This window comes from Salmo salar, chromosome 09 (assembly GCF_965601325.2).
Source record: "Salmo salar chromosome 09, fSalSal1, whole genome shotgun sequence".
In the NCBI taxonomy this organism is placed as follows: Eukaryota; Metazoa; Chordata; class Actinopteri; order Salmoniformes; family Salmonidae; genus Salmo; species Salmo salar.
In genome coordinates this window covers 97,368,391-97,387,638 of record NC_138299.1, presented here as the reverse complement: position 1 = coordinate 97,387,638, position 19,248 = coordinate 97,368,391, and the positions used below count along the sequence as shown (strand labels likewise).

Below are 19,248 nucleotides of genomic sequence, written 5' to 3'. Positions count from 1 at the left end.
TCTCTGATATCTGTGTGAACTAGTAGTACAGCTGCATCCTGGGGATTTTATTATGAGATGTTTTAAATTGTAAAAAGCTTCATGTCTAATAAATGTGACTTTTTAAAAGCGAGATTTGATCATCTCTGTTGCAGGTTGTTGTGTAGCATTGACATCTTGTGGTTGAAAGACTCAATGACTGGACTGCAACAGTTCCCCCAGAGGGGCTTATGAATGTACAGTATGTGATTTCTTATCCATCAGCTTTCTATAAGATATTTAAATATGCCATTTAGCAGACCCTTATCTTAAACGAATGACAGTAATGCATGCATGCATTTTGCATACGGCTGGTCCCGGGAATCTAACCAAATATCCTGGCGTTGCAAGCTCTGTGCTGTACCAACTGAGCTACAGAGGACCACCGCGAGCGATAGTCATATCACATCAGTAGAGGTATACATTCTAGATATCTATAGTCATATCACATCAGTAGAGGTATACATTCTAGATATCTATAGTCATATCACATCAGTAGAGGTATACATTCTAGATGTCTATAGTTATATCACATCAGTAGCGGTATACATTCTAGATGTCTATAGTCATATCACATCAGTAGAGGTATACATTCTAGATGTCTAGCTAGCGGCTTGGAGTCTCGTAGTGTGGAATGCCTAATTTGGTGAAGTTTTAGCATGATTCTACCAGTCAGCTGTCCATCATATAGCTACAACAGTTTATACAGATGACAGCATTTATACAGGTCAGTGAAGACATTTGTAACTGCTGTTATAACCTGCAACTCAAGCTTCATGCTAGTTGAAATTTCAAATACTGTTTGTTGAGCCTGTCTACAATTTCCCAATGAGCACTTTGGAATGGATGTGTCTAAAATGGCAACCTATTCCCAATATAGTGCACTACATTTGACCATTTGACACACCCCTGGACTTACAACCTTCACTCCCCTGTGCCCTCTAGTCACCGTGGCAAGAAGAAGATGGCCTTCTGCCCTATGGGGGTTCTGGAGTCTAGCTTGGGTTTCCCATTCTTCTTCAGTCCCACGTAGCAGCTCCTCTCCTGGTACTTCTGGGCCTGGTACGTGTTGTAGTGGTTCACCATCTTCTCCAGGAAATAACACGGATCAGTTACTATCGACTACATGGGAGAGACACAAACACAGTCAGAATACAATCACAAACATATGCTGATTGTTGATTAGATTACCTGGGGGTGGTCAAAGGCTCTAGGTAGTCCAAAACAGATTGGTAAGGCTCTAGGTAGTCCAAAACAGATTGGTAAGGCTCTAGGTAGTCCAAAACGGATTGGTAAGGCTCTAGGTAGTCCAAAACGGATTGGTAAGGCTCTAGGTAGTCCAAAACGGATTGGTAAGGCTCTAGGTAGTCCAAAACGGATTGGTAAGGCTCTAGGTAGTCCAAAACGGATTGGTAAGGCTCTAGGTAGTCCAAAACGGATTGGTAAGGCTCTAGGTAGTCCAAAACGGATTGGTAAGGCTCTAGGTAGTCCAAAACGGATTGGTAAGGCTCTAGGTAGTCCAAAACGGATTGGTAAGGCTCTAGGTAGTCCAAAACGGATTGGTAAGGCTCTAGGTAGTCCAAAACAGATTGGTAAGGCTCTAGGTAGTCCAAAACAGATTGGTAAGGTAGTATTAAAATGTTTGAGTGATGCAAAATAATTATTTGAATGATGATGATAATTGTAAATGTCTCCTGTCACGATCCTAAATGAATGTGTTGACATCAATGTTAAAACAGCACTGTTTCTGTGACCTTTGTCTCGGTTAGTTAGGGAGGGTGAAGGGGTCACCATGACAACATGGTCATACAGACACCATGACAACATGGTCATACAGACACTTTAATACTTACTGAACTACATAGTTTTGGCTAAGGGCCAAGTAGCGTCCTGCCTGTCCCCTGGATGACAACCAACACCATGGTCCACAGATTTCACCCTCAGGCCCCCGCCTCCCCCACAACTAACAAAAGAAGTTCAACAGAAGCATTCCAACCATCCTTAAAAATAATCTTCCACATGATAACAAAGACACAAACTAGAAGGACAAACCTGAGAGGAGATAAGTAGAGAACAGACTAAAATAAACAGTGACGTAGACAGCATGTGGAAGTTAGTTACTACAAATCAGACCAATAAACTACAAATCAAACCAATAAACTACAAATCAGACCAATAAACTACAAATCAAACCAATAAACTACAAATCAAACCAATAAGCTACAAATCAGACCAATAAGCTAGAAATCAAACCAATAAGCTACAAATCAGACCAATAAGCTAGAAATCAAACCAATAAACTACAAATCAAACCAATAAGCTACAAATCAGACCAATAAGCTAGAAATCAAACCAATAAACTACAAATCAAACCAATAAGCTACAAATCAGACCAATAAGCTACAAATCAGACCAATAAGCTACAAATCAAACCAATAAACTACAAATCAGACCAATAAACTACAAATCAAACCAATAAGCTACAAATCAAACCAATAAGCTACAAATCAAACCAATAAACTACAAATCAGACCAATAAGCTACAAATCAAACCAATAAACTACAAATCAGACCAATAAACTACAAATCAAACCAATAAGCTACAAATCAAACCAATAAGCTACAAATCAGACCAATAAGCTACAAATCAAACCAATAAGCTACAAATCAAACCAATAAGCTACAAATCAAACCAAGCCAAGTAGCGTCCTGCCTGTCCCCTGGATGACAACCAACACCATGGTCCACAGATTTCACCCTCAGGCCCCCGCCTCCCCCACAACTAACAAAAGAAGTTCAACAGAAGCATTCCAACCATCCTTAAAAATAATCTTCCACATGATAACAAAGACACAAACTAGAAGGACAAACCTGAGAGGAGATAAGTAGAGAACAGACTAAAATAAACAGTGACGTAGACAGCATGTGGAAGTTAGTTACAATTTGAAACCCTGGGGTTAGCTACCTTTTGTTGTTTTTGCAGATTGGTTATCATGGCATTATGCAACGTTCAAAGTCTTTTCTTTTAAGAAAAGTCTAATCTATATAGCCTCAGTATGAATGGTAGATGTTATGCAAATGAGAGCTTTTAATAACAGTAGCATATTACTAATAACATTGTCTGTAGATATGCAAGACTATTTCCTAAGCACATAACCAGCTGTGTTGTTGCAGTGTAAATATATCCCACACATAACCAGCTGCGTTGTTGCAGTGTAAATATATCCCACACATAACCAGCTGTGTTGTTGCAGTGTAAATATATTCCACACATAACCAGCTGTGTTGTTGCAGTGTAAATGCATAACCAGCTGTGTTGTTGCAGTGTAAATATATCCCACGCATAACCAGCTGTGTTGTTGCAGTGTAAATATATTCCACGCATAACCAGCTGCGTTGTTGCAGTGTAAATATATCCCACGCATAACCAGCTGCGTTGTTGCAGTGTAAATATATCCCACGCATAACCAGCTGCGTTGTTGCAGTGTAAATATATCCCACACATAACCAGCTGCGTTGTTGCAGTGTAAATATATCCCACACATAACCAGCTGCGTTGTTGCAGTGTAAATATATCCCACACATAACCAGCTGCGTTGTTGCAGTGTAAATATATCCCACACATAACCAGCTGCGTTGTTGCAGTGTAAATATATCCCACACATAACCAGCTGCGTTGTTGCAGTGTAAATATATCCCACACATAACCAGCTGCGTTGTTGCAGTGTAAATATATCCCACACATAACCAGCTGTGTTGTTGCAGTGTAAATATATTCCACACATAACCAGCTGTGTTGTTGCAGTGTAAATATATCCCACACATAACCAGCTGTGTTGTTGCAGTGTAAATATATCCCACACAAAACCAGCTGTGTTGTTGCAGTGTAAATATATCCCACACAAAACCAGCTGTGTTGTTGCAGTGTAAATATATCCCACACATAACCAGCTGTGTTAATATATCCCACACATTCCTATCATGTAATTCACACCCACATTGCCCTTATTATTGAGCCATAACATAATTATGGGTCAATATTACAATGTGGGAGACTGAGGATTTATCTTTGAAGTTTAAAAGTATGAGCCTCAATGTCAATTATGTTAAGTCGATTGTGAACATTTGCAAACCATTAACTCATGCATCAACAAATGTATTACTGTTGAATATGAAGATAAATACAAGCTTCTTGATTACATGAACAATTTAATAAACAAAATAATAGCCAAATTAATGACAGATTTTTGTATTATTGACATAGTGGATTTTGTGTTCTCAAATGAAAAAAATACTGAAATATTCTACTATTTCTGGTCTTACTGTGAATGTCATTCTCGTCCCTCTTGCCTCCCACCGTCCCATCCGGGAGAATCTGCAGATGATGTCCGCCATTCATGCAGTATAGGCGGGTCAGTTTTATTATTCTCGAGCAGATTACTTCAGAATCTCAGAGCCCGGTCCAAGATCTGGAATCTGGCATAGGAGCTACAGCCAAGATCTGTTTGTGGCATCAACCATACAGTACAAACATATCTGGAATCAGGCTCAAGGGCCTTAATAAGAAAAAAAGCAGTTTTCTCCCAACATTATAACTGGCTTTGGGGCACCAAGTATTGTCATCATAGAAATTCTGATACCAAGAGACTAACAGTAGCAATATTAGACTGATATGAAAGTGGAGGTTGGTGTCAAAGACATTAAAAACTATTTCCATAAACTGGAATAATCCCCTGGCAGCTAGCAAAGGAAATATTTTAATAAAGTCCTTAGTCATCCAAAAGGTTACAAATCAAACCAATAAGCTAGAAATCAAACCAATAAGCTAGAAATCAAACCAATAAGCTACAAATCAGACCAATAAGCTAGAAATCAAACCAATAAACTACAAATCAAACCAATAAGCTACAAATCAGACCAATAAACTACAAATCAAACCAATAAACTACAAATCAGACCAATAAACTACAAATCAAACCAATAAACTACAAATCAGACCAATAAACTACAAATCAAACCAATAAACTACAAATCAGACCAATAAACTACAAATCAAACCAATAAACTACAAATCAAACCAATAAGCTACAAATCAGACCAATAAGCTAGAAATCAAACCAATAAACTACAAATCAAACCAATAAGCTACAAATCAGACCAATAAGCTACAAATCACACCAATAAGCTACAAATCAAACCAATAAACTACAAATCAGACCAATAAACTACAAATCAAACCAATAAGCTACAAATCAAACCAATAAGCTACAAATCAGACCAATAAGCTACAAATCAGATCCAATAAGCTACAAATCAAACCAATAAGCTACAAATCAAACCAATAAGCTACAAATCAAACCAATAAACTACAAATCAAACCAATAAACTACAAATCAAACCAATAAACTACAAATCAAACCAATAAGCTACAAATCAAACCAATAAGCTACAAATCAAACCAATATGCACCAGAATGGAAAAGCCCCTTTATTGCTGAATTATCATAATGTGATTATTAAAAGTAGAAGGTAAGCATTTTCATTGGTCAGAAGAAGTGAGGTAACATCATGATCAATCTGCAAACAATTTCTTGTTTTGAAAAGGTACCACACAAAACGAAGACGTAGTTCAACATTTAATGGAAGGAAAAGCATCAACATGACCTACTACAGATGAGCAATAATACAGAGGATATAGAAAACTATTATTATTTGTGGAAGAAATACAACAAATTGTTTTTTTCTTTACTTTGGATTATATGTACATAATTGAAATTGTGTACAAGCAAAACAAATAAGCTTCAAAGAAAAGCATATACCAGTGAATACTCATCGTTCTGCCCTTGATAATACGTTTCAAAAGTTAAAGGCTGCATATGTTTTATACAAAATAGAATTTCAAAACAATATTTGGGACAGTGGAAATTGTTAGGTTCAAACTGGTTGATTTTTTTTCGTGTGAACTTTTTGACTGACTACTATATTCATAATATTAGTACACAACATTTGACCAAAGCTATACAAAAAAAAAGAAATATAAAACGTGTTATAGAACAAAAAGTCCTGTACGTCTGTCGTTCCAAGAGCTACTAAAACTACAGGAAAATATGCTGAACTTTGAGTCTGGATTTGCTTTGGCCACCTTGTAGAAAAATCTAATATACTGGAACTGTGTTGTCTAAATAAATGGTATATATTGACACTATTGAAAGGTTTCCTGAAAATCTGTCCTGCAGAGAAATACAGAAAATAGTTCACTAAAGTGAAAGTGAACATTTTCTGTCTAAAATAGCTTATTGTAAAAGGAAAAAAAAGAAATGACATGGTACATGTCTATAATCTCTTGTTTAGAGCAACAAGTAAGTCATGTATTTGTATTGCATATTTTCAGATTTCCTTGTCAAAAATGTACTGTATGATACAATTTCACAGAGACCAATACATTTTTTTGGATTAGGAGAGGTGAGTAGTTTGTGGTTTCATACTTGTTATATGAAAGGCAACAGCAGAGAACAACTTGTAGCCACACTGAATGTGAAAGTAACCCAGAAGAAATCCAGAAGCTGTTTAGATAGGGAGAACTAATTTGCTGGTTTTGCTCAACTATATTTGTATCACCATTTGAAATAAAATAAAATATTTTCTTTTAGGATAGATTGGGAAGTTAACAATGGCTAACCAAGTAGTGAGAACATCAAATGACTTTGGCATGTCCAGTATGTATGAAACTAACTTACCTGAATGGCCAGGTGAGCTTTTATTTAACCTGACTGTTAATTAATGAATGTCACAAAAACACACAATGTTGGGAATCAAAACTGAATGTTTTTGGTTTTAAACAGTTCCATCAGTGAACATAGATGACCACATACATTTTTAACCCATGACAACAACCTGAGTATGGTCTAGTTGTTCTTAAAAATCACTAATGTATAGCTTCTTATTAGATGTTGGCATAGTGTATGAAAAGAATAAAATAGATGTCATTTTTCCAACACGTAAATAGACCAATGACAGCAAAAAAATAGCTAGCATTGTATTTTTAATGCCAGTTCAGTGAAAAGTTAAGGTCTCGGGTTAACAATTCCCCTCAAATGTCCGGCATCACCATACATTTTTAGAATGTCTCCTGGTTTTTGTCTCTTCCTTTAAACCAGTGACTGGATTTAACCAGGTATGTTGCCCTCTCAGAGCAACTAGGAACATTAATGGATTAAATACGTGCCAGGAGTTAGGAAGAGTAACCAGTAGACGCTATGCCCTCCCTCGAGGACATCAGTTATCCCCGCCTGGCCTAGTACAGAGATTCACATTCATTTTGATACCTGGGTTGGTTTGTGTTTTACGGGAGAAAGAACAAAAAATCTGCACAGAAGCAAAACATGAATGACAAAGCAGGGAAATGTTTTTGGTGACAACATGATGACAAAATCATCAAATATTACAAATTCATGTTGGACTCATTAAACTACCTAAGTACATGTGTATAGAAAGGGTTTGTTAGACTTAAAGGGTCAACTTGCTATCTATACTTATGCTAGGGAATCTCTAGTGTGGATGAAAACACTAATAATCCATTCAATCCACGGTGGACATAAGCGCTTTAAGTAGTTCCCCCCCCCCCCTCATCTTTTTCTGAAATAAACACTGACAACTGTTAAAAGGAGGACTGTTTTCCAAACCTGAAAAAAAGAAAGTAAAAGTTAAAGTTTGGCACTGAAAGTCCCAGAGGACAGAAGATGGAGCTATGCCCTCATCAACTAAGCTACATCCCAAATGGCATCCTATTCCCTATTTCATGCACTACTTTGGACCAGAGCCCTCCTCTGGTCATAAGTAACACACTACAAAGGGAACAGGGTGTCATTTGGGACGACACACAGTTTGAGTGCAAAACACAAGATGACAGAGAAGGATGTTAGTACTAAGTGCTTTACTGGAAAACGTTTGAGTAAAACACACACAAAGAGCTAAGACGTAAGCAAGGTGCCTAGGTGGGTAAGAGGTTGTCCTAGAACACGGTCCACCAGTGTCAGTTCTCTACAACCCCCTGTGTATTGCTGGTTCGTCTCATAAAATGGTCAAATTGTCTGATATGTCAGTGACATGTCACTGTTGCCAGAATATAAGCGCTATAAAATGACTCTTTAGGGATCAATAATGACAAGTTACCCATGTTTCATTCACATACCACTCTACTATCCATTCAAACACACCTGTGTGCATATAGAGTATTGAGGGTCAACACTGAAGCCCTCTGCCTTTCCTAAAGTGACCAAGAACTACTGTACAACAAAATTCAAGAACTGCCATATTCCCATCAAATATTACGGTTAGGGAAACCATAGCAACCAGCCTGGTTTTGGGGCCATCGATGCGTTCTCAAACTCTCTATTTTTGATTGGCTGACGCATCTCTCTCTCCAGCACATTCCAACAATGACAATGGGCAAAAAAACTACTAGCAAAACAACAGTTAAAACAAAAGCAACAGGAAGAAGTTCACTGACTGACGGCTGGTAGCCAAGTGGTTAGAGCGTTGGGCCAGTAACCAAAAGGTTGCTGGATCGAATCCCCGAGCTGATAAGGTAAAAATCTGTCGTTCTGCCCCCGAACAAGGCAGTTAACCCACTGTTCCCCGATAGGCCGTCATTGTAAATAATAATTTGTTAACTGAATTGCCTAGTTAAATAAAGGTTACATTTAAAAACATTTTGCTGACAAAAATAACTGAAGTTCAATGGTGACAATTAATAGCTTCCTTCTACAAACATCCAATAGAGTTAAAGCCATCTTTTCTACTACTTACTTTCACATTCTCTCATTTTAGTAGGGGGGGGGGGGGGGGGGGGGGGCATAGTGCTAAAATAGTATTTAAAATAGAGACGTGTACAAGAGATCGGGAAGGGAATACTGTATGCAGATTGGGAGTATTATTAGATCGATTGATATCACACTGAGAATCCATAACTGAGCTGCAATAGCAACAGACAAACACGGCAGCCATTTTAAAAAGGAAAACTGACTGCAACTGCATGTAATAGGAAGAAAACAATCACATACACTGAGGGTCAACCATGATGGTGAAAGAAGAATATCCTCGGATAGTTAGAGAACGGCTAAAATCAGACGTCAAGCTAAAAAGGCACATCTTTTCTCTCCCTTTTTCTGATCGACGGTGTGTGTGTAAACCTGGCAGCCAGCGTGTAGCCTAAACGTAGACAAAGATAGGTCTGTGAATTGTGTACTGTACGCTTTCATTACAAAAACAACAATTTCATAATGTTATGCCTGACTTTTAAAAAAAAGCGATGCAAACATGCTTTTGAAAAGACAGTTACGAACAAAACAAGATGTTTTATGTTATGTGACTTGATAACCAACTCTGTTACAACAAGGTCCTAAACACGACAGTAGGTAGAGGAATACCCAGTAGCTAAACCTGTGGGATAACAGCATAAGAGTTATAGTTATAGTGTTACCTTTGCTGAGGTAAGAAATGACCTGTATAATAAACTGTATAAACTGTGGCAGCAGAAACTTAGATGTAAAAAATAGGATCTTAATAATCTGTACATAGATACTTGTTTAATCTAGATATTGTTAAATTCTGAGGGTGATACACCTGAGAAAACATGAATGGTTAGTTTATTTCAATCCTTGATTATCTTTTAAACTTAAGAAAACATTTATTTCTACTGTTATACTGCATACTGGATCATAGATGTTAAACGAAACAAAAAACCTCTGTGCTCTTTCCCTCTCGTCTTCTGCCTCTTGACAAATCTCTCCTTCCTCCTCCATGTTTCATCCCCAAATCCCCAAACCCTTGTACTTTGTATACTTTCTCCCAAAACAGCATCTCCTCTTCTGTTCTCTCTTCTTCCCGGTCTCCCTCTGTCAGGGGAAGGTGAGGGGATTTTAAGGCATTGTGTCTTGGTGGCGGAAGCACCACACAGTCATTTCTGGTGGAAGAGGAGGGGCTTGACGCTCCCGGCTTTGAATTTTGGTAACTGGTTGCTGATGATCTCTGCTAACATCTCTGGGAACTCCACCGACAGAGACTTGTTGACGAACGTGTAGAAGCAGAAGTTCAGCAGCCCACCAACCATCTAAAGGGAAAGCAACACATTTGACATGTTTATTTACTGTTTATATATATATAAATATATTTATAACGTTTGAGTAAAATTTCCCCATATATTTATATATATTTATATTTATAGTTGAGGCCTATGCAATACCCTGATGCATTTTGCGCTCAAATCTCCGACAGCTGAACTGAACTGAGAGGTGGACAATTGTTGTTTTAGGAAAGTAAAATAACTTAATATTTATTTATATATATATATGTATCGTATTTCATATACCTTTGCCTATTGGATGTTCTTATAGGCACTTTAGTCTTGCTAGTGTAACAGTATAGCTTCCGTCCCTCTCCTCGCTCCTACCTGGGCTTGAACCAGGAACACATCGACAACAGCCACCCTCGAAGCAGCGTTACCCATGCAGAGCAAGGGGAACAACTACTCCAAGTCTCAGAGCGAGTGACGTTTGAAACGCTATTAGTGCGCACCCGGCTAACTAGCTAGCCATTTCACATCGGTTACACCAGCCTAATCTTGGGAGTTGACAGGCTTAAAGTCATAAACAGCGCAATGCTTGAAGCATTGCGAAGAGCTGCTGGCAAAACGCACGAAAGTGCTATTTTGAATGAATGCTTACGAGCCTGCTGGTGCCTACCATCGCTCAGTCAGAATGCTCTATCAAATCATAGACTTAATTATAACACACAGAAATACGAGCCTTAGGTCATTAATATGGTTGAATCCGGAAACTATCATCTTGAAAACAAAACGTTATTCCTGTTACATTGCGCAATCTTCAATGTTATGTCATAATTACGTAAAATTCTGGCAAATTTGTTCGCAACGAGCCAGGCGACCCAAACTGTTGCATATACCCTGACTCTGCGTGCAATGAATACAAAATGACACAATTTCACTTGGTTAATATTGCCTGCTAACCTGGATTTCTTTTAGCTAAATATGCAGGTATATTGATTTTAAGAAAGGCATTGATGTTAATGGTTGGAACAACGTGTACCTAAGCGATTATATGCAACGCAGGGCAGGTAGATAAACTAGTAATATCATCAACCATCAACTAGCAACTTACCTTAGCTTCTTACTGCATTCGTGTAACCTCGTGGAGTGCAATGTAAAGCAGGTGGTTAGAGCGTTGGATTAGTTAACCATAAGGTTGCAAGATTGAATCCCTGAACTGACAAGGTAAAAATCTGTCGTTCTGCCCCTGAACAAGGCAGTTAACCCACCGTTCCTAGGCCGTCATTGAAAATAAGAATGTGTTCTTAACTGACTTGCCTAGTTAAATAAAGGTCTAAATTATTATTATTATTTTTTAAATCGGCCAAATCGGCATCCAAAAATACTGATTTCCGGTTGTTATGAAAACTTGACATCGGCCCTAATTAATCGGCCATTCCGATTAATTGGTCGACCTCTAATATATATATAATATATTATATATAAATATATATACAAATATATATATATAAATATACAGTTGAAGTCGGAAGTTTACATACACCTTAGCCAAGTACATTTAAACTCAGTTTTTCACAATTTCTGACATTTAATCCTAGTCAAAATTCCCTGTCTTAGGTCAGTTAGGATCACCACTTTATTTTAAGAATGTGAAATGTCAGAATAATACTAGAGAGAATGATTTATTTCAGCTTTTATTTCTTTCATCACATTCCCAGTGGGTCAGAAGTTTACATACACTCAATTAGTATTTGGTAGCATTGCCTTTAAATTGTTTAACTTGGGTCAAATGTTTTGGGTAGCATTCCACAAGCTTCCCACAATACGTTGGGTGAATTTTGGCCCATTCCTCCTGACAAAGCTAGTGTAACTGAGTCAGGTCTGTAGGCCTCCTCGCTTGTACATGCTTTTTCAGTTCTGCCCACAAATTTTCTTTAGGATTGAGGTCAGGGCTTTGTGATGGCCACTCCAATACCTTGACTTTGTTGTCCTTAAGCCATTTTTCCACAACTTTGGAAGTATGCTTGGGGTCATTGTCCATTTGGAAGACCCATTTGCGATCAAGCTTTAACTTCCTGACTGATGTCTTGGGATGTTGCTTCAATATATCCACATAATTTTCCTCCCTCATGATGCCATCTATTTTGTGAAGTACACCAGTCCCTCCTGCAGCAAAGCACCCCCACAACATGATGCTATCACCCCCGTGCTTCACGGTTGGGATGGTGTTCTTCGGCTTGCAAGCCTCCCCCTTTTCCTCCAAACATAATGATGGTCATTATGGCCAAACAGTTATATTTTTGTTTCATCAGACCAGAGGATATTCTCCAAAAAGTACGATCTTTGTCCCCATGTGCAGTTGCAAACCGTAGTCTGGCTTTTTTATGGCGGTTTTGGAGCAGTGGCTTCTTCCTTGCTGAGTGGCCTTTCAGGTTATGTGATATAGGACTCGTTTTTCTGTGGATATAGATACTTTTGTACCCGTTTCCTCCAGCATCTTCACAAGGTCCTTTGCTGTTGTTCTGGGATTGATTTGCACTTTTCTCACCAAAGTACGTTCATCTCTAGGAGACAGAACGTGTCTCTGTCCTGAGCGGTATGACGGCTGCGTGGTCCCATGGTGTTTATACTTGCGTAGTATGTGAAGTACAGATAAACGTGGTACCTTCAGGTGTTTGGAAATTGCTCCCAAGGATGAACCAGACTTGTGGAGGTCCACAATTTATTTTTTTAAGTCTTGGCTGATTTCTTTTGATTTCCCCATGATGTCAAGCAAAGAGGCACTGAGTTTGAAGGTAGGCCTTGAAATACAAGTTCTTCGACACCGATCTCGACAAACCATTTCTGTATGTACCTCACTTTGTGCATGGGGGCACTGTCATGCTGAAACAGGAAAGGGCCTTCCCCAAACTGTTGCCACAAAGTTGGAAGCACAGAATCGTATAGAATGTCATTGTATGCTGTAGCATTAAGATTCCACTTCACTGGAACTAAGGGGCCCGAATCATGATAAACACCCCCAGATCATTATTCCTCCTCCACCAAACTTTACAGTTGGCACTATGCATACGGGCGCTCTCCAGGCATCTGCCAGACTCCAGATAGTGAAGCGTGATTCATGACTCCAGAGAATGTGTTTCCACTGCTCCAGAGTCCATTGCCGGCGAGCTTTACACCACTCCAGCCGACGCTTGGCATTGCGCATGGTGATCTTAGGCTTGTATGCGGCTGCTCGCCCATGGAAACCCATTTCATGAAGCTCCTGACCAACAGTTCCTGTGCTGACGTTGCTTCCAGAGGCAGTTTGGAACTTGGTAGTGAGTGTTGCAACCGGGGACAGACGATTTTTACATGCAACGCGCTTCAGCACTCGGCCGCCCCATTCTGTGAGCTTGTGTGGCCTACCACTTCATGGCTGAGCTGTTGTTGCTCCTAGACATTTCCACTTTACAATAACAGCCAGTCAGATGTGCAGCCAGACTTATTAGCCACTCCTTTTGCCCCATCTCTTTCAACCATACAGTTTCAATTCCTCCTCAATCCATGGAGCCTTAACAGTTCTAACAGTCAGTTTCTTAACAGGTGCATGTTTATCAATAATTGGAAGAAGCAATTTCATAAATTCACCAAGTGCAGCGTCTGGATGCTCCTTATTAATCACATCAGACCAAGAAATATCTTTAACGTCATCCACATAAGATGAATGTTATCTGACGTTAGCAAGTTCTTGATTTTATGAACCTTATTTCTAAGGCTACATATATTAATATGGGCTATTTACAGCCCTTTCCTGGGTAGATTATCAGAGATAAACATAATACTGAAAAGAGCAAACAAAGCAAGAGAAAAAAATATACATTCAGCAGTCCATTTATCAGTTGGTGTGTGGAAGTGTGTGTGTGCTGCAGGGTTGAAGCTACAAACCCATAGGCTTGGCTCTCTCATCCTTTCCAGGCTTCTGGGAGGGTGGATGGACAATGAGCTTGTCATTGCGGATGTCCCCACGCACTCTGGCCAGTTTCATGGCTGGTATCAGTTATTTCCTCTTCTGGTGCACAGCTTCAGGATAGACCTTGTTGAAGATGTATTTTCCTCTCATGTTCTTGGCTCTTTCCAGAACAGCTACCTTGTCCTTGAACCTCAGGAACTTGACCACTATTGGCCTAGGCCGGTGATGGGGTTTCCAGTCCTGTGGGCGCGCTCCACCTCAAATCTTCCTGTCGTCAATCTTCAGTTTTTCCGAGATCATTTCCCTAACTTTGTCCTCAGACTCCGTCCAGGTTTCACGTGGAGATTCTGCAATTCTGTCCACAACCATTTTATTCAGCCTGGTTTGTCCCTCGAGATAATCTGATTTCTCTGTCATTGTTACAGAACTGATGTCCTCTCTCAATGACTTACAGATTGCTGTCATCTCCTGTTTCAACTCATCGAGCTGACCCTGGGAGAACTGCAAGCTGTTCTTCAGGTCCTGGTCAGGTCATCCATTATTTTATTAGTTGACTCCACTAGTATTTGGACAAAACACTTGAAGCGATATTCTTGTTGTTGTAACAACTGCTTGTAGAACTATTTTTTGTTCATTTAAAAGATCCTTTACCTGTGATTGAGAGACACCACTGGACAAATATTAGCAGTCCCAGCAACTGATACCAACTGCATTGCGGGATCCAAACTCAAAAGTTAGCTAGCTAGTAACCAAACGTTTTCAATAGACTGAACATTTTCCAAAAACAACAAAACGAGCTCTCCCTCGTTCCGCGTTCAACAGGAATTTACGTGTTGTGCAGTGCATTCAAGACAACTAATTGTATTATATTGCGGTTAAACACAACATTACAGTTGGAACTTAATTTGGCCAAAGAAAATGGTTCAACAGAATGAAACAAAACACTTGTTGCATATTTAAAGAACTGGTTTAAACCTTGAAAAGGCCTATATTGCAGCAATTCCCAACAAAGGTGAGTGCATACCGTAGGCCTACTCAACAAATTACAGCAATAGGCTAATGCTATTTCTTTTACAACAGGCCTAGTTTTAACCTTAATCTCAAACTAAGTACGAAGCACAACATTTAAAAAGACCGTTAGAACTTAGTTTAGCCAATTTAGTCTCAACAAATCAAAAATTATATACAATAATGATTCAAAAAATGATAATAAAAGTTAACCTCAAACCTGAATAGCGAGTTGCACACAGTCCATTTGGCAGTGCAAACGTTTTTCTAATCTTTGTCCACTACAATATTATAATTTGTCCCAGATGACGTTCCTCCCGTCGGCTTCTTTTCTCCTCTAACTTTCATTTTACTTCAATATAAAAGGCCTGCATCTTCACAATCAACAGTAGTCTAGGTCAAGGCTCCTCTCACTCGCTCTCTCTCTTCAGCAGCAGGCACATGTGAGCTGAGCAGCCAGAACCGGTTTCAGCTGGATATAAGCTATACATTTTGAGTTGCAATTGGCTGACACAGATAACAAGATCGCGCAGTTCTCATCACCTCACAAATGTTAAATTAACAGAGTACGGGTCAAGACGGTAAATCAATTTCAAATGCACATATTCGAGACGTGTGGCAATTATATCAGACCCGACCGAGATCCAAGGGAAAAGTCAGAATTTAGGCCCCAATCCCGGGTCTTATCTCAGATTTTTGAGTCTGTTGAACCTGTGAAGACTTCTAATGTGTACCTCATGCATGGAGTCAAGAAGCTTGGTGAGCTGGTAGAAGCGTTGCCAGTTCTGGCTGGAGTTTTCCTCCCTCTTGACGATGGCCTTCCCCAACTCCTTGATGTAGGACATCCTGATCTCATCAAACACTGCCTGACTTTTCAGACCATCCTTTGGCACTGGGGGGGAGAGACAACATAATACATCAACCTCTGTGTGTGTGTGTTTTTCCCTTTGGCACTAAAGATGAACATAACAGGAAATGTGTTGAATAACCCAATAAGTCATGCCTATGCAGTTCCCCTTCCATTATACAGTGCTTTTGGAAAGTATTCAGACCCTTTGACATTTTCCACATTTTGTTACGTTACAGCCTTATTCTAAAATGTATGAAAGAGTTTTTTCTTTGTCATTATGGGGTATTGTGTGTAGATCGGTGAGGACAAAACATTTTTTTTTAATCAATTTTAGAATAAGGCTGTAACGTATCAAAATGTGGAAAAAGTCAAGGTGTCTGAATACTTTCCGAATGCAGTGTATGTTGAAAATGTAAAGTGAAAATACAATAAAATGTATTTAAAACTTTTCTTCTGACATCCCAATGCCAGGATCAACATGAAAAACATAACACAAAAAACCCAGGAACACACAGCCATCAATCAGGAAATAGGTTGGCATATTGTTATGGACTCAAGTGTGAAAGGTCAAAGTAAAAGAGGGGCTGAGACTCACCGGTGCTGAGCAGCAGCAGAACCTTCATACACAGATACTCATCATGAGACACCTGCAGCCTGACAAACTCACTGGAGATCTTCAACATCTGTTCACACTGATCTGCCATGTAGGGCAGCTTCATACGGTCCCTGATGAGATAGAGAGAGACAGGTATGTTAGTGAAGATGTCACACTGGTTTGCCATGTAGGGTTCTTCATACGGTCCCTGATGAGGAGAGGGAGACAGGAGAGAGAGAGAACGAGACATGCAGACAGACAGAGACTAAGGCCAACAGATAAATAGACATACTGGTTGATGACGAGGTCTGGAGCGAAACAGAGCATGTTCCCGTCACACTGTTGGTAGGACCTCCAGCCCAGGCCGAAGGACATGAGGAACAACCAGGAACACTGCAGCAGAGTCATCTGGTCGTCCAGGTGAAGGTTCCGGAACCCTGCAGGGGAAGATAACAGAACACTGAATGACTAAAGCTTCCATTTCCCTGATGATTCTGTATAGTACTGCTGTCTATGGTAGATACTGTGCAGGTTTCCAACAGTGTCTCTTAGAGATAGTAGTACCTGGCAAAGACTTGGCCCACTTGACGGCTGATACCACCTGTCGTCCCCCCAGCCTGTTGAGGGTGGTCATGATGCGTGTGGAGGTGTCTGGAAGGGTGCCGTCGTAGCCAGAGTAGATGGTGTCTGGCTCGATGGCCTTTAGTAGAGACAGCATGGTGGGGGTGAGCTGGGGCATGGACTTGGGGACCAGCGACCTTGCCTCTGGGAGCGGACGGGGGGTCAGCTCGGCCATGGTGGGCTGCTGCACCCCCTTTAAACGGTTCAGCTTCTTAGTTTTACGAGCTGTGGCGAAGGAGAGAGAGGAGGTATATTGAGTGACCATGATATCAAAAACCAGTCAAACTAACAGAGAGTATACAGACCCCTTGACTTTTTCTACATTTTGCTACGTTACAACCTTATTCTAAAAATGATTAATTCTCCCCCCCCCCTCATTAATCTACACACAATACCCCATAATGTCAAAGCAAAAACAGTTTTTCTGAAATTTATTAAATAATGTTTTTTTTTTTACTGAAATATCACATATACATAACTTCCTAAAGTGTTCCCATTCCCTTTAAGTGCATCGATGACATTTTCTCCACAGTGACAGTACGTACAGACCCCAGCCAGAAGCCATGGATTACAGGCAACATCCACACTAAAGGCTAAAGCTGCCACTTTTAAGGACCGGAACACTAATCCCTTTACTCAGTATTTTGTTGAAGCACCGTTGGCAGCGATTACAGCCTTGAGTCTTTTGAGTATGACTCTACAAGCTTGGCACACCTGTATTTTGGGAGTTTCTTCCATTCTTCTCTGCAGATACTCTGTCAGGTTGGATGGGGAGCATTGCTGCACAGCTATTTTCAGGTCTCTCCAGAGATGCTCGATCTGGTTCAAGTCCGAGCTCTGGCCGGGCCACTCAAGGACATTCAGAGACTTGTCCCGAAGCCACTCCTTCGTTGTCTTGGCTGTGTGCTTAGGGTCGTTGACTTGTTGGAAGGTGAACCTTCACCCCAGTCTGAGGTCCTGAGCGCTCTGGAGCAGGTTTTCATCAAGGATCTCTCTGTGCTTTGCTCCGTTCATCTTTCCCTTGATCCTGACTAGTCTCCCAGTCCCAGCTGCTGAAAAACATTCCCACAGCATGATGATGTCACCACCATGCTTCACCGTAGGGATGGTGCCAGATTTCCTCCAGATGTGACACTTGGCATTCAGGCCAAAGAGTTCAATCTTGGTTTCATCAGACCAGAGAATCTTGTTTTTAATGGTATGAGAGTCTTTAGGTGCCTTTTGGAAAACTCCAAGCGGGCTGTCATGTGCCTTTTACTGAGGAGTGGCTTCCGTCTTGCCACTCTGCCATAAAGGCCTGATTGGTGGAGTGCTGCAGAGATAGTTGTCCTTCTGGAAGGTTCTCCCATCTCCACAGAGGAACTATGGAGCTCTGTCAGAGTGACCATCGGGTTCTTGGTCACCTCCCTGACCAAGGCCCTTCTCCCTCGATTGCTCAGTTTGGCCGGGCGGCCAGTTCTTGGAGTCTTGGTGGTTCCAAACTTCTTCCATTTAAAAATGGAGACCACTGTGTTCTTGGCGGACCTTCAATGCTGCAGGAATTTTTTGGTACTCTTCCCCAGATCTGTACCTCGACATAATGCTGTCTCGGAGCTCTACAGACAATACCTTTCACCTCATGCTTTGTCATTATGGGGTATTGTGTGTAGATTGCTGAGAAAAAAAATATATTTATTCAATTTTAGAATAAGGCTGTAACGTATAATTTTTTGGGGAAAAAGTCAAGGGGTCTGAATACTTTCTGAAGGCACCATATCTACTTGTATCTGGTACTTGAGGTTGTAGTAGCTTGTGGAGCTGTACACCAATTTACATTAAAACAAATATAGAATCTATAAAATAAAACAAGGTTAAAGAGTTTAGCTTCCAGGTTCATCCCTGCCATGAGACAATAAAACAAGGTAAAATAGTGTACCTTCCAGGTTAATCCCTGCCATGAGACAATAAAACAAGGTAAAATAGTGTACCTTCCAGGTTCATCCCTGCCATGAGACAATAAAACAAGGTGAAATAGTGTACCTTCCAGGCTCATCCCTGCCATGAGACAATAAAACAAGGTGAAATAGTGTACCTTCCAGGTTCATCCCTGCCATGAGACAATAAAACAAGGTAAAATAGTGTACCTTCCAGGTTCATCCCTGC

General features: G+C 40.2%; 2 protein-coding genes across 3 annotated transcripts in view; both read right to left on the bottom strand.

Moving 5' to 3' along the window:
• Window positions 1–932: 932 nt before the first annotated feature.
• LOC106612222 (putative fibroblast growth factor 1) lies at window positions 933–8,193 on the bottom strand. Its single transcript, XM_045724995.2, has 3 exons — window positions 8,190–8,193; window positions 4,277–4,458; window positions 933–1,140 (listed from the first exon to the last, which is right to left on the bottom strand). The coding sequence occupies exons 1-3, from the start codon at window positions 8,191–8,193 to the stop codon at window positions 964–966; spliced, it is 363 nt and encodes a 120-aa protein (XP_045580951.2). The 3' UTR covers window positions 933–963.
• Window positions 5,641–19,248, bottom strand: part of LOC106612223 (glucocorticoid receptor) — an 86,430-nt gene continuing 72,822 nt past the window's right edge. For both annotated transcript variants that reach the window (XM_045724203.2, XM_045724204.2), the window contains exons 6-10: window positions 17,050–17,331; window positions 16,778–16,922; window positions 16,486–16,616; window positions 15,775–15,932; window positions 5,641–10,128 (exon numbers count right to left, since the gene is read on the bottom strand). In XM_045724203.2, coding sequence (XP_045580159.2) covers window positions 9,976–10,128; window positions 15,775–15,932; window positions 16,486–16,616; window positions 16,778–16,922; window positions 17,050–17,331 — 869 coding nt within the window. In that variant the 3' untranslated portion in view covers window positions 5,641–9,975. The remainder of the gene's footprint in view (window positions 10,129–15,774; window positions 15,933–16,485; window positions 16,617–16,777; window positions 16,923–17,049; window positions 17,332–19,248) is intronic.